The sequence below is a fragment of the Hemitrygon akajei genome, chromosome 2, assembly GCF_048418815.1.
Source record: "Hemitrygon akajei chromosome 2, sHemAka1.3, whole genome shotgun sequence".
In the NCBI taxonomy this organism is placed as follows: Eukaryota; Metazoa; Chordata; class Chondrichthyes; order Myliobatiformes; family Dasyatidae; genus Hemitrygon; species Hemitrygon akajei.
This window is the reverse complement of record NC_133125.1, coordinates 47390755-47406682: the sequence shown is the minus strand read 5'-3', so window position 1 is coordinate 47406682 and position 15928 is coordinate 47390755. Positions and strand designations below refer to the sequence as shown.

Genomic DNA, 15928 nt, shown 5'->3' with positions numbered 1-15928 from the left:
CCTCAGTCCAAGTCCACATCAAAACTCAGAAAACCTGGGCAACTTTCTCCTTCTCTGTAGCAGAGTGGTATCACCAGTGATTTAAAAAGACAGTCTCCACTCTACATAGCAGAGTAATCTCAATAGCAATTTTAGGAAGGTAGACTCCCATCTCTGTAGTGAAGTGATCTCACCAGCAATCTTAAAAATCCAGTCTCCCCTCTCTGATAGCAGATCTTTGTATCATCTACAAATCAGAAAAAAGTCATCAATTCTATCATCCAAATCATTGACGTACAACATGAAAAGCACCAGCCCCAACATCAACCCTTATGGAGCACCACCTGCAACCAACCAGATTCCCACTCAGCAGCTGCTGTTCTCTTGTCATCTCTGCTGGTGTTCTCCTTCCAATCAAAAGTTTACAATGTAAACGCTTACACTATTTGACTATAGCCTTGTAAAACCTGGAAAATTAAGCCACTTTAGAACTTAATTTTTTCCCCGCAGTAAATGAGGAGAAAATTGTACTTAATGATCTTTTTATTATGATTTCTTTCTGCTGTATAAGTCCACTTCTGAATTTGTCCACTTGTTTTTCATTTCTGTCAGTCTTTCTCTGTACATATGTAGTCAATTTATTCAAATTCAAACTGGATTGCTTTCAAAAAGCAACACAACCACTTTGCAAAAGAGTACAATGTGACATTGGAATTTATGAGTAATAAAGGGATGTGTTATACAGCACTTTGGCCTTTGGTTAGGTCTTTGAATCTATAGTTGTGCTAGAAAGTTTATGAACCCTGTAGAATTTTCTCTATTTCTGCATAAATATGACCTAAAATGTGATCAGATCTTAATGTAAGTCCTAAAACAAGATAAAGAGAGCCCAATTAAATAAATAACACAAAACATTATACTTGTTCATTAATTCATTGAGAAAAATGATTCATATTGCATGTATTTGTTGGAAAAAGTATGTGAATGTCTGGGGTGATGCCTTCTACAAAAGCTATTTGAAGTCAGGTGTTCCAATCAATAAAATGAGATTGGAAGTATGGGTTGTGGAGGTGCCCGGCTATGTAAAAAAAAAAGACACATAAAGTCAGGTTACTGACAGAGCCTGCACTTCTTGAGAAGGACTTGTTTATGTGCATCATGCCTTGATCAAAACAACTTTCATAGACCCTTTGAAGAAGAATTGTAGAGATCCATGAAGCTGGAAATGGCTACAGAAGCATTTCAAAAGACCCGAGTGTTTATCAGTCCACAGTAAGAGGAAATGGAGGAACTTTAGTATAGTTGCTACTCTCCCTAGGAGCGGGCGGCCTGCAAAGATCACAGCAAGAGCACAACATGCAGTGCTGAAGGAAGTGAAAAAGAACCCAAGGGCAAAAGACCTGCAGAAATCTCTAGAACTTGCTCTGTTCATGTGTCCACTATATATATAAAAAATACTGAACAAGAATGGTGTTCATGGAAAGACGTCATGGAAGAAACCACTGCTTTCTCAAAAAAAACATTGTTGCATGTCTCAAGTTTGCAAAAGACCACCTGAATGTTCCACAATGCTTCTGAGACAATGTTCAGTGGTCAGATGAGACAGAAGTTAAACTTCTTGGCAGAAATGCACACCTCATCCCAACTGTGAAGAATGGTGAAAGGTGCATCATGGTTTGAGGCTGCTTCGCTGACTCAGGGATTGGACAACTTGCAATCATTGAGGGAACAGTGAATTCAAAATTGTATCAAGACATTTTACAGGAGAATGTCAGAATAGCAGTCCGTCACCTGAAACTTGATTGAAGTTGGATAATGCAACAAGACAGTGAACCAAAAGACCAGAGTAAATCAACAATGGAATGGTTTAAAAAGAAAATGTGTGTTTGGAATGGCCGAGTCAAAGTCCTGACTGCAATCCTGTTGAAATGTTGTGGAAGGATCTGAAGCAAGCAATTCATGCAAAGAAGTCAGCCAACATCCCAGGTTGAAGCAGTTTTGCAAAGAGGAATGGCCTAAGATTTTTTCAAGCTGATGTGCAGGACTGATCAATAGTCACCACAAACATTTGGTTGAAGTTATTGCTGTACAAAGGGGTCATACCAGTTACTGAAAGCAAAGGTTCACATACTTTTTCCAACAAATACATATAATATTGGATTGTTTTCTCAATAATTAAATGAACAATATAATGCTTTTTGTGTTATTTATTTAATTGGGTTCTCTTTATCTAGTTTTTAGGACTTGTAGGAAAATATGATCACATAGAATGGTACAGCACAGTATAGGCCCTTTGGCCCACAATGTTGTGCCAACTCTTAAACTCTGCCTTCCATATATCCCCCCACCTTAAGTTCCTCCATATACCTGTCTAGTAGTCTCTTAAATTTCACTAGTGTAAATTCTACATGGTTCCGAAACTTTCTAGCAATACTTTACATGCCCCTCACATACAGAATAAACTCTCATTTGTTCCCTTTGTTGTTTGCTATGGATAGACTGAGGTTATTAAAATATATATAGAACATTTAATTTTAGAATGTGCAATTGTATTTGGTCACTGTACTTCCTTTTGAATTGCGGGACATTTATAGGAGGGATTGGCATTCCAAGAAATATTTTTTATTAGAATTTTTGTAGTTGAAATACAGATCATTTAATTTCTTTGAACAATGTTTCACTTGAGTATTTTCTAATTAGGCTCAATACTTTTAACTTTTTCATATTTATAAACAATTTAACTTGTTTAGGTGCTCCTGATCTCCTTGAATTGATGATTTGTAGCTAACCCAAACTGATGTTAAAGAGTTCTAAATTGGTACCGTAGTTTTGCTTAATTGAGGAGTAATTGCAGTTGACATAATCCAGTGTTCTGGTTACATGATAATATCTTACTTTTTTTTGCACAAAACCTTTTTTGTTTAAACTTGGTAATTACTTCATACAGGAACAAACTTGGAAAGGTTCTTCCATCTGTTGATTCAACAAAGTTTAGCTCATTATTAGTTGGTAAGCGAAGGTACATGAGCAGTGTGCCACCACTCTATTTCTTTGGCGTTTTTATCACTGTTTACTGTTTTTTCTTGGCAATGACAGAAGCTCTGTTTGCACAATAGAGGTTTCTACTTTTTAAACTTTTACTGTCTGTAATTGAACTCTCCTTCTCTTTCTTTGTTTTTAACAAATTCAAACGTGTTCTTTTTCTATTATGTTACCAAAATTACAAAATGAATGTTTTCGGCAATACTCCTTAATTCAATGGCTTTTAGCAGACATAAATGATTCCATTTAATTTCTGTGTAATTTATTCCTGGATTTATTGGTTTTTTCTGATTAAAAGCATTTCAATGCTTTGTGACACCGAATTTAGGAGATTCTTCACAGGTGTTAATCTGCAGTATATCTTAATTGGGTGTCACCAAGTTGGCTATGAGACATTGACAGAGCAGAATTTTCTTTGCAGAACGGTATCTTTCAGTGTTAATGTTTCTGTGACACTGTTTCTGTTCCGTCATTATTTAGATGCCTTGGTGATAGAGGTGAGAAACCATATGAGGAAAAGGTTTGTTTAGCAGTCATAATGGTGAAAATGACATTGACTTTCTTAGAGTTATACAGCAAGAAACATACCCTTTGGCTCAACTCATCAAGCCGATCAATATGTCCTCTGAGCTAGTTCCACTTGCCTAGGTTTGGTGCATAGCTCTCTAAATCCTTGCTATCTTTGTACCTATGGTGCCTTGCTTAGATGATGATATAACTTCATAGTTGGGCTTTGGTTATAACTCAATCATGTTCAAGCAATTCATCAAGAGGAAGATTGCGTTACAGCTGGCTTTTCTTGCATCTTCTATGCAGCACTTTCCAAGACTGACATTGAAGTCATCAAGGTGGATTCTGTTCGGTCTTTGATCAGTTAAATTTCAAAATCAGAGCAGAATTTCTCTATCACCTCATCTGCTACTTTCAGGTTTGTGATATATCCACTAAAAAGTGAAGCATGCCTAGAATCTTCCATAAAGTAAGTAGTATAAATACAATAGACATCATTCTAAGAAGAGGAATATGAATCACTAATTTTTCAAAATTAATAATCATTAGATTACGATAATTAGAAGCAATATATGTCTGTAAATGTTCAACTTCTTCCTTCCAATTTATTCTGGTCACAACTTCATGACTTATTCAAATCACTCCTCAGAAAATTATTAATCTGCATGAAACAGTACTAAAAAAAAAGGAAATACTTAAATAAGAAAGGGGAACAGAAAATGTAACACTAATAAAAATAGCATCTCAATACATTTATGAACTAAAAGGTGAAATGCATTTGTAAAATCAAAGCCTTCACACCTTTGGCTTCAGCACAACTTTTGGAATATTAGAGATGCAAAACTGAAATCCATTAAGCAATAATTATGGTTTTATTTTGGGGTAAAGATTTCACCAAATCATTACAACTTTGTATTGTTAAGCCATATTTTGAAGTTGAATTTTTTTGAACTTGAGTGGGAGTGTAAAACTGATTATATTTATTCCTTATTAAGCCAGAGAATCAGGCTGGACATGTAACAAGTAAATGATCAGTCCGATACTGTAAATTTTATACCTGCACTGAAGTTAGAGTTTTTCTTTGGCAAGTTGTTCTTTTAGAAAGGATGTTCGGTCATTAGGAAACATTGTTGCTTGTTATTTATCTTTTCATTGCACTTCTACCCGAAGTATCAAACTGCTGAATAATTCTGACCAGATATTGATCTGGTTCTTTGTTATAGTAATTGGTGTACTATTAGCTACTTCAGCAGATGAATCCATTCACTTATGTAATTTTTGAAGTAGGTGAAACATCTTTAAAATGTTGGTTTGAGATTAACATACATAATGCTTAAAAGTTATCCATTGTATTATTCCCAGCAATGGCTGACATCCAAAAGAATTAGCTAATTTACTTTTCTGAAAACAAAGCAGGACTCATTTTGGGATGAAAGAACCTTTTTAAGGCCAGGGCCTAATGAGCTCTAAATAGGAAACAAGCACGCCGGTTGAAAAATGGCTGCTGCTGTTAGCTTCCTTTCATAACAAATCAACAATTGTTTTCTTTTCCTTCTTGCAGACCAAAAGCTAATATGTAAAGGAATTCAATGCCCCTTTGAGTAACTGGCATATAGCAGTTAATTTTAAAAGTAGTGAAGATGGGTGGTGCTACACTTGGAATACCTTTTATATTATTCTAAGTTGATAATTGAAATATTACATTTCTACAAGATGAGGTAACAAATTTGTCCTAATTTACTTCCCTCATTTCTGTTATAGAAGTGACATTTTATATTATACATAGTTATAGTGATAGTTGTGGCCTTCCAGCATTTCAACTTCATTTTGCTTGTGGATAAGACATTGGAGCAGAATTAGGCTATTCTGTCCATCATGACTGATTCATTATCCCTCTCGATCCCGTTTTCCTGCCTTGTCTCCATAACCTTTGATGTCATTACTAATCAAGAAGTATTCCCAATGACTTGGCCTTCACAGCCATATGTAGCAATGAATTCCACAGATTCACCACTGTCTGGTGAAAGAAATTCCTTCTCTTTGTTCTGAAGAGATTTCCCTCTATTCTGAGGCTGTACCCTCTGGTTCAAGACTCCCCCACAATAGGAGACGTCCTCTCCAAGTCCACTCAATCTAGGCTTTTCAATACTTGATGGGTTTCAATGGGATCCCTCTTCATTCTTTTAAACTCCAGTGAGTACAGGCTCGGAGCTATCAAACACTTCTCATACCAATGGCCCTAAAGAAGGGTCTCAGCCTGGAATGTCGACTGTTTATCCATTTCCATGGATGCTGCCTGACCTGCTGAGTTCCTCCAGCAGTTTGTGTGTGTTGCAGAGCCATCAAACACTCCTTATACATTAAACCTTTCATTCCTGGAATCTTCTCTAAACCCTTTCCAAGGGCGGCACATCTTTTCTTAGATAAGGGGGCCAAAAAATGATCACAATACTGACCTAATGATATCAGGAAGGGTGACGGGGGTGATTATATTTTACTGAATATGAATGAGTGAGCGTTAACAAAGTTAGGAACGTTTGACTCAGTCGTGGATAGAGTACTGTGTAACATTTCAGTGAAACTTGGCACGCTTTGCTTTTGAGGTTTGATGTAAATTGACAATAAATGTAGACATTCTTGATCAGAATGAAAAAAGCTTAAGTACTAATAACAATTCTCTCTGAAAGAAACATCAGATTGAGAGAACAGTTCTGATAATGGAGCAATTGTTCTAATTTCTTTTGTTTTCTTTTGTAAGTCTATCACAATCTTGTTATTCTTTATAATATACTTTCTGCCTAAGTTCTGTAGAAATTGAACAGTTAACGTTTCTGGGAAAAATGTACTGTTCCAATATAATCTTGGCTTGAATGCAAAGGTTGACATAACATCAGGGATAACAGGAGTAAAGTTTTGAATACACCATTGTTCAGCTTCAGAATTATTGAAGAGATGTATTGGGAAAAAGTATGAATCAGTACAAGCTTACAGATGTAGTGCATTAGCCTGCCTGTGTAAAACTTGACTGCTAGCACATGGATCTATTCCCCCTGTAAGATGCTGATGTTGTCTGCAATAATTTCATTGTGCTGTTTACTAAATGAATATCATTTGGAACACAGTGTGCTTAAGTTTTTGGCCCTAGTTAGATGCCATGAACAGCAATGATTGATTCTGATTGCCAATTGGTGTTTTTAAGCTTTCTTCAAAGTCATCCAGATTCACTCTACAGTCGGCCCTCCTTATCCACGAGTTCCGCTTCCACGAATTCAACCAACTGTGAACCGCGAATCGAGAAAACCAGGAAGTGCTCTTCCAGCACTTGCTGTTCGAGCATGTACAGACTATTTTTTGTTGTCACTATTCCCTAAACAGTGCAGTATTAACAACTATTTTACATAGCATTTACATTATATTAGGTATTATAAGTAATCTAGAGATGATTTAAAGTATATGGGAGGATGTGCGTGGGTTATTGTGGATCGGGATTGAAAAAAATAAGTTCTCTTACTAATTAAGCTGGAACAGTATTAGATGGTGTCAGTTAGTCAAACGTTTGTCTTAGTATATAGTATATATTTTACCTTTCTATGCATATAAAACACTTAAGAATGTATGTTTTAGCACCGCGCTTGGGAACGGAAGTTCCCGAGTTTGATCCAGTGACAGATCACTATCGAGTGTGCTCTCCATTTGTGCTGGGTTGATGTGGAGGGTCAAAAACTCAAAAACTCAAAACCCCAAAACTCAATAATTAAACCACTGCGTTGCTTAGTAATAATTGTAGCTTTCATCGGGGCAGGGCCTTTCTCACTTTATCCTTTAAAATTGTTCCGATCGTTGACGATGTAGACACACTTTTACAATGACCGATGGTGTTTCTCCTCTTTCCGATCGCTTTATTATTTCCACTTTATTTTCAATCGTGATCGTGATTATTTTCGTGAACAGAAACACTGCAGATTCAGAGCTCTGCCACCGGGTCCTAATGCTCACTGCACTGAGACAGGTTAAATAAGGTCTGGGTAAACACTAGGAAATCTGCAGATGCTGGAAATTCAAGCAACACACATAAAATGCTGGTGAAACGCAGTAGGCCAGGCAGCATCTATAGGGAGAAGCACTGTCGACATTTCAGGCCGGGACCCTTCGTCAGGACTGGGGTTCCGCTGGGTCCTAAGGTCCACCGCATTGAGACAAGTTGAATAAGGGACTTGAGCATCCGCGTATTTTGGTATCTGCGAGGGGTCCTGAACCCAATCCCTCGCGGATTAGGAGGGCCAACTGTAATTCAAATTAATTTATATATACTTGTTTATTCAGTTTCAATTTTTCCAAAGTAATAATGGAATTGAATGGTGGTAAGGTGAACATAAAATTGTACCTTTCCAGAAAGGGTTAACACATTTTTGGTTCAGTTTTTGTAATCTTCACTAATTATTTACATTACATCTTATAATGAAATGATGCCAGTGATATTTAATATACAGTGGCATGCAAAAGTGTGGGCACCCCGGTCAAAATTTCTGTTACTGTGAATAGCTAAGCGAGTAAAAGATGACCTGATTTCCAAAAGGCATAAAGTTAAAGATGACACATTTCTGTAATATTTTAAGCAAGGTTACTTTATTTATTTCCATCTTTTATAGTTTCAAAATAACAAAAAAGGAAAAGGGCCCGAAGCAAAAGTTTGGGCATCCTGCATGGTCAGTACTTAGTAACACCCCCTTTGGCAAGTACCGTAGCTTGTAAACAAGACCTTTCTATAGCCAGGTAAGAGTCTTGTTTGGGGGATTTTCGTCCATTCTTCCTTGCAAAAGGCTTCTAGTTCTATGAGACTCTTAGGTCGTCTTGCATGCACTGCTCTTTTGAGGTCTATCCACAGATTTTCAATGATGTTTAGGTTGGGGGACTGTGAGGGCCATGGCAAAACCTTCAGCTTGCGCCTCTTGAGGTAGTCCATTGTGGATTTTGGGGTGTGTTTAGGATCATTATCCTGTTGTAGAAGCCATCCTCTTTTCATCTTCAGCTTTTTTACAGACAGTGTGATGTTTGCTTCCAGAATTTGCTGATATTTAATTGAATTCATTCTTCCCTCTACCAGTGAAATGCTCCCCATGCCACTGGCTGCAACACAAGCATGATCGATCCACCCCCATGTTTAACAGTTGGAGTGGTGTTCTTTTCATGAAATTCTGCACCCTTTTTTCTCCAAACATACCTTTGCTCATTGCGGCCAAAAAGTTATATTTTAAATTCATCAGTCCACAGCGCTTGTTTCCAAAATGTATCAGGCTTGTTTAGATGTTCCTTTGCAAACTTCTGATGTTGAATTTTGTGGTGAGGACACAGGAAAGGTTTTCTTCTGATGACTCTTCCATGAAGGTCATATTTGTGCAGGTGTCGTTGCACAGTAGAACAGTGCACCAGCACTCCAGAGTCTGCTAAAGGTCTTTTGCAGTCAAATGGGGGTTTTGATTTGCCTTTCTAGCAATCCTACGAGTAGTTCTCTCAGAATATTTACTTGGTCTTACAGATCTCAACTTGACCTCCACCGTTCCTGTTAACTGCCATTTCTTAATTACATTACGAACTGAGGAAACAGGTACCTGAAAACACTTTGATATCTTCTTATAGCCTTCTCCTGCTTTGTGGGCATCATTTATTTTAATTTTCAGAGTGCTAGGCAGCTGCTTAGAGGAGCCCATGGCTGCTGATTGTTGGGACAAGGTTTTAGGAGTCAGGGTATTTATAAAGCTTTGAAATTTGCATCACCTGGCTTTTCCTATTGATGACTGTGAACATGCCATAGCCCTAACAAGCTAATTAAGATCTGAGACCCTGGTAAAAGTTATCTGAGAGCTCAAATCTCTTGTGGTGTCCAAATTTTTGCGTGGCGCTCTTTTCCTTTCTTCTCTCTAAAATTGTACAAAGCAAAAGTAATACACTAATCTTGCTTAAAATATTGAATGTTTCATCTTTAACTTTATGACTTTTGGAGATCAGTTCATCTTCTACTCACTTAACTATTCACAGTAACAGAAATTTTGACCGGGGTACCCAAACTTTTGCATGCCACTGTATATCTAAAGTACTGTGGGTCATCAGGCAGTTCATTCAAAGGTTGTTGCTTGATTGAAGTGTTTAAATTGCTAAAACTTAAGTTTTTTTTTGTACCCACTTTTGCTCTCAAGGATCATGTTTAATTTTGGATTGTGTGAATTTTTAGTTTTCTGTATTTGTGACTTGTGTCTTTGTTTCAAAATGTTTCTAATGTTTCAAAAGTCACAATTTTTTATTCTGTATTTGTGGCTTTACTTGTATCTTTGTTTCAAAATGTTTCTAGTGTTTGACTGGTCATGAAGTGAGTGTTACAGCTTTTAGCATGTCATTTCACTGTACTTACTGGTACTTTGCCTTGCACTCAGGATATGATCTTGACTCTTGAGAATAGAAGAAGCAATGGAATTGGCAGTAAAGGATATTAGAACATAAAGAAATGTATTGCTGATAGCACTGCTGCGCTGAGAACTAACTCTGCCCTCCCGTTGATGTGTTTTGAAACTGGATGCTGGGAATCAGATATTCCCCAGCAATGAATTGACCAGGGCTTGGTGAAAAGAAGCTGCCTGCAAGAGCTAGAGTTGTGTAGACTAGTGCAAGCAGAGCAGCTACTCAGTGCTGACCTCAATGGAGTTTAGACTTGCATCCTGGTTGGCTAATTGAATATTGGATCAGTAGGCTTATTACCATTGAGAAATCTTTAGGCTGAGAAGAGTTTGTAGCCAAACAATAAGAGAGGGACGTGACAGCTTTCGTCGCATCCAATAAGAGATGATGCAAGAGACTATGGGGTCTGGGTATTCTGTCAACATTTGGTTCAAGTGGATTATAGCCTCAAGTATAATTCCCATTATAACTCATTCATGTTATTTAATAAAGAATGGCACTTAGTTTTTCTTGTATGCTTCATTGGGTTTATTTATTAATACTAACTTTCAAATAAACCAGCAAGAAAGAGGAAGTAGGCAAATAGTATCCTTGAACCATCATTATTCATAAGTTCATGGTTGATCCTGTCGTGAGCTTGACACATCTACACTCCCACCACCTTTTGTTGTTCAAATGGAGTCAGTGTGTGCCTTACTGCAGTTATATGCAGTTACTGTGTCTTTACAACCATATGACGTAGAGCATTCCAAGGAGTTATAACCTCAGTGTGTAGAAATGCTCCACCTTAATGCTAGATAGGGGAAGCACATATTCACAATTCATCTTCTCAGTTCCCTTCAGCACTCTTTATATTAGTGGTCGTCAACCAGTCGATCGCGATCGGCGGGTCAATCTTTGAGACTTTCCCAGTAGAGCCTAAACAAAAAATACACATATACTGTTGTAATGTGAACATTATAAAAATAAGCAATACTAATTAGGATAATGGTAATATAGCAATACTCCCGCTACGGAAAGCTGTTTGTAAAGAGAGGTTGTTTCTGGGGTTGCGGAGTTTTACTCCCATTCTTTCTGCCTGGTGCGCATGTGTGTATAATCCCTCCGCCATGCACCGTGGTTCAGTGAAAACCTCTATGGTAAATATTGGTTTATCTGTCCCAGATAAAGTTGTTCCTTTGGGCATGAAGTTGTCGAATGGTCCTTTTTCAAAGTAGTAGATACTACAAATACATTATGTCTGATAAACCTTTTGATGCAAAAGTAAATTTTACCCCTAGAGCGCATATGTGAGTCGTTTCTAACCCACACTTAGTTGCTTTCCCTGGTTATTGTGTTTCTCTTTTTCCACTACCCAGCGTCGTGCGTCACATGTGTGCTGACATCATGTGACTATTGTAGTTTTTTCACCGTAGCTTGTGCTGCATCAAAGTGACCAATTAGATTAGATTAGACTGTCGCAAACATCAATATACGGCTCTCGCTGATGATATCCTGGAAGGTAGCTAGCTAGCATGGCAGAGGCTCCATGAAAGAAGGCGAAAACGTACAAATGCCATCCAGAATGGGAAGAGGAATTTCTATTTACCTTGGTGAAAGACAAGTGTATGTACGTTGTGCCACCAAACAAAGCACTGACTAAAAGAGGGAATCTGGAGCAGCACCACAACACCAACCACCAGAAATTTAACGACACCTACCCCCCAAAGAGCGCAATCCGTGCCAGGAAAGTTGAGGAACTGAAATCAGGGTTGAAGACCACTACTTTATATACTAATCCCTCCATGCCAGAATTTAGCTGAGAAGCCCTTCTCCCCACTGCCTCAGTTAAAGTATTGTAAATTCTTTAACTAGTACGGAATTAACCTTTTGCGTACTTGCAGTATTTTCTACTTTTGTTTCAGATGTCTAGCATCTTGTTTTCCTCTTTTGGGTCTGTGAAGTTTTCTAGTTATTCATTGTTAGGAATCTTTTGCCCCAAGATTTTCCACTGTTCATTAAAAAAAAAATCCACTAGCTACCCATTTGGAACTCAAAAAAGTGAAATATTGCTGCTGTGTGCATTTTGTTTTACTTGCATAATTTCCCTAAATATATGTACCCATGCCATCAGATTTTGAAATGAGATAACTTGTTTATTCAATAACGCTTCTAGCCCCTTTGAGAAATTCAAGGTCTTTGTGTTCAACTTCAACGTACATTATGTATTAATCAGATTTATTTATTTTGCAGGTGCTGATTTGAAGGAGAGAGCAAAAATGCAGCCTAGTGAAGTTGGTCCATTTGTTTCCAAAACAAGAGGTTTAATTAATGAATTTGGTAAGTTGTGATGCAGAGCTAATAAACATTTGCTATTGCGGATATAATATTTGGAAATGTGCCTTTTTTGTAGGTAAACTTTGTCAAAAATTAAGATGACTGGGTATTTGGAATACTTTAATAATGTATGTTCTTATTTTGATAACTATATCAAGCTCTTGAAACAATACATTTAACATGGCAATACATAGCTTAAAAATCTGCATCTAACTATATGATGAGAAAAACGAGGCCATCATTTTGGCATTTGCAAGGACTGTGATTCCAGGTAATAGAGAAAAATTGTAATTAAGTGTAGAAATAAAATAAAATTTATAAATTTAAAAAATAGGTCAAATAGAGGTACCTAAAAATGGAATAGTTTTGGAAAATTGTTATTGATTCAAATAAGATACATGCAAGGCCTGAATTTATATTTTACCACAACTAATACTCTTGTACCCCAGTATATTCTATATTCCATTACTGCTGAGTCAGGTGACCAATTTAAGTTCAATGGCAACTACAGAAAAGCACCTTTGGAGTGATATTTATTGTTAATGAGTACCTCAGAACTGTGTCTTATCTATCTATCTGCTCTAAGCACTTTATACTATGATTGTGTGGCTAGGTGCAACTCCACTGACAATGCCATATTTAAGTTTGCTGATAACACCACTGTAGTTGGCCATATCGAATGTGGTGACAAATCAGCATATCGGAGGGAGGTTGAAAATCTGGTTGAATAGTCCCACAGCAACACCTTTCACTCAACGTCAGCAAAACCAAAAAACTTATTATTGACTACAGGAGGAAGAAGCTGCAAGTCCATAAGCCTTTCCATGTTAGGGAATCGGAAGTGGAGACGGTCAATAACATTTAATTCCTTGGTGTTACCACATCAGAGGATCTGTCCTGGGACTAGCAAGTAAGTCCCATTACAAAAAAGGCATGAATGTGCCTCCACTTTCTTAAAAATTGCATAGATTCAGGATGTCATCTATAACGTTGACAAACTTCTATAGATGCCCAGTGGAGAGAGCTTGACTGCTGCATCTTAGCCTCGCATGGAAACACCAGTACCCTAGATGGAAAAGTACAAAGTGGTGGGTACAGCCCAGTCTATCATAGGAAGAAGCCTGCTTCACCGTTGAGCTCATCAACAAAGAGCGCTGTCAGCAGAAAACAGCATCCATCATCAAGGACCTCCACCATCTAAGTCATGATCTCTTCTCTCTGCTTCCATTGGAAAGGAGGTACAGTAGCCTTAGGTCCTGTACCATCAGTTTTAGGAACAGTTACTACTCTACAACCACCAAGCTCCTGAATCAGCATGGATGGCTTCTCACTTCAACGCTGAACTGATTTCATAACCTTTTTCCTGATAATGGGTCTTGGTTTGAAATGTCAACAGTTTACTCTTTTCCATAGGTGCTGCCTGGCATGCTGAGTTCCTCCAGCATTTTGTGTGTGTTACTGTGATTTCCAGCATCTGCAGATCTCTTGTTTGTGTCACAACCTTATTTACATTTTATCATTATTTACTTGATTTGTTTTCTTCTGCACATTGGTTGTCAGTCTAAGTGTGTGTATACTTTTTAATGTAAATTCTATCGATTTGTTTATTTTCCTGTAAATGCCTGCAAGAAATAAATCTCAAAGTAATATATGATAACATATATGTGCTTTGATAATAAATTTACTTTGACTAATGAAATTAAGGTAACTTCCATAAAGTTACAACAAATAACTTTGTGCATGTCTGGGGATCAGAGAGAGGAAAGCATAAAGGGCTCAATTTTTGTAGTTCCTTTCTAGTGAGTTCATAGGGGCTTCGGACACTTTATGTCATCTCTTGAGGAACAGTAACTTTGGAGGTTTACTTTTTCTAAATCACTTGTAAAGGAGATACTGTATGTGATCTACCAGTGGGCAGGTCTTGAGTCTCATATATGTAATAGATTTTCTGCCGTCAGAGTACTGTTACTTGTCTCCAGATTACCTAAGCTGTTTGATTTATCCCTTATCCTGCAGTTCATTGTTCATCATGGATATTAATTGGTTGTTTATGCTCGACACTTAAGGAAGTTGAGCTGCTTCTGCAATTCCTTCACAGAGACATGAGTTTGGGCAGACACAAGCGCTGTGAAAATGCACAGTTGGCCTGTTAGCAGCTGTGGAATAAGAAACAGATATAAAAATTTTTGGCAGTGTTTTGGTCATTGCTAATATTCAGGCCCTGAAAGAATACTACAAAAGAAGGGGCAGAAACCATAACCACCGACCTTCTTGTACTGGCTTCTGCCACCTTCCCTTCTAGTCCTGATGAAGTGTCTTGGCCTGAAATTTTGAATGTTTAGCCCCCCTCCATAGATGCTCCCTAACCTGCTGAGTTGCTCCAGTAATTTGTGTGTGTTGCTCAAGGTTTCCAGCATCTGCAGAATCTCTTGTGTTTATGATTTCTGATTTGTTTGATTTCTGACATGTATTCTACATTCAGGGAAATGTTCTAAAGAAACACATTAGAGTGGATCATTAATATGGAACTTCTGGTCCTTGACACATCATCATCGTGCTACCTGTGCAATGATATCCCTTCAAAATATGGGTATATACATTACTTTATAATTTTCATAACTATTCATTGTTTCAGAAGTCCTGTATATGATGCATCCTCAAAAAAATTAATCACAACGTTTATCAGCCTTGACTCATTGAACTTATAGCTTTGTGCATCCTTTACCAAATAGCAAGCAATTACTCTCTGCATTAAGTGGCCAAAATCAAATTGACTGAATCTTAGAGCCTCTGACTTCATAAATGTTCCTGCAGTAACAATATTACCAGGAACCAATGATCATCTCTTGTTTTAATTGAGGGGGCTTCTGACTGTGCCTTCCACTGTGATCTGTAGTCTGGCATAGTGGGTATGGACCATAGACTGGCACGGATTCAGAGCAAATACTGGAAGGAGAGAAGTTAATATCTTCTCCATCCTTGCAGGGTTGATGTGGAGGATCAAAAACTCAAAACCCCAAAACCCAATAATTAAACCACTGCGTTGCTTATTAATAATTGTAGCTTTCATCGGGGCAGGGCCTTTCTCACTTTATCCTTCAAAATTGTTCCGATCGTTGACCGATGTTGCCTAATGCTTTTACAATGACCGATGGCGTTCCAACTTTTTCCAATCACTTTATTATTTCCACTTTATTTTCAATCGTGATCGTGATTATTTTCGTGAACAGAAACACTGTGGATTCAGAGCTCCGCTGCTGGGTCCTAATGTCCATCGCACTGAGACAGGTTAAATAAGGTCTGGGGTTCTGCTGGGTCCTAAGGTCCACTGCATTGAGACAGGTTAAATAAGGGACTTGAGTATCCACATTTTTTTGGAATCCGCGAGGGGTCTCGGAACCAATCCCTCGCAGATAAGGAGGGCCGACTGTACTGGTTTTGTCTCCACTGGAGAGCCATCTGTTCTGGTGGCATCTCTCTGTTGTTCATTTATGGAGAACAATTTGTTGCTCTTGGTTGGAATCTTTCTGTTCACCTGTGACTGCAAGCTGCACCTGGGTAACAGCAGAACTGTTGTTCTGGGTACCCAGAATTTAACCTCATTCTATAAAAAAATACAAAGATTTTGTCA

At 37.8% G+C, this 15928-nt stretch overlaps 1 protein-coding gene across 1 annotated transcript in view; it reads left to right on the top strand.

The window, feature by feature from the left end:
• Positions 1-15928, top strand: part of auh (AU RNA binding protein/enoyl-CoA hydratase) — a 186899-nt gene that overhangs the window by 46402 nt on the left and 124569 nt on the right. The window contains exon 4 of the mRNA XM_073071898.1: positions 12214-12300. Within this exon, the coding sequence (XP_072927999.1) occupies positions 12214-12300 (87 nt within the window). The remainder of the gene's footprint in view (positions 1-12213; positions 12301-15928) is intronic.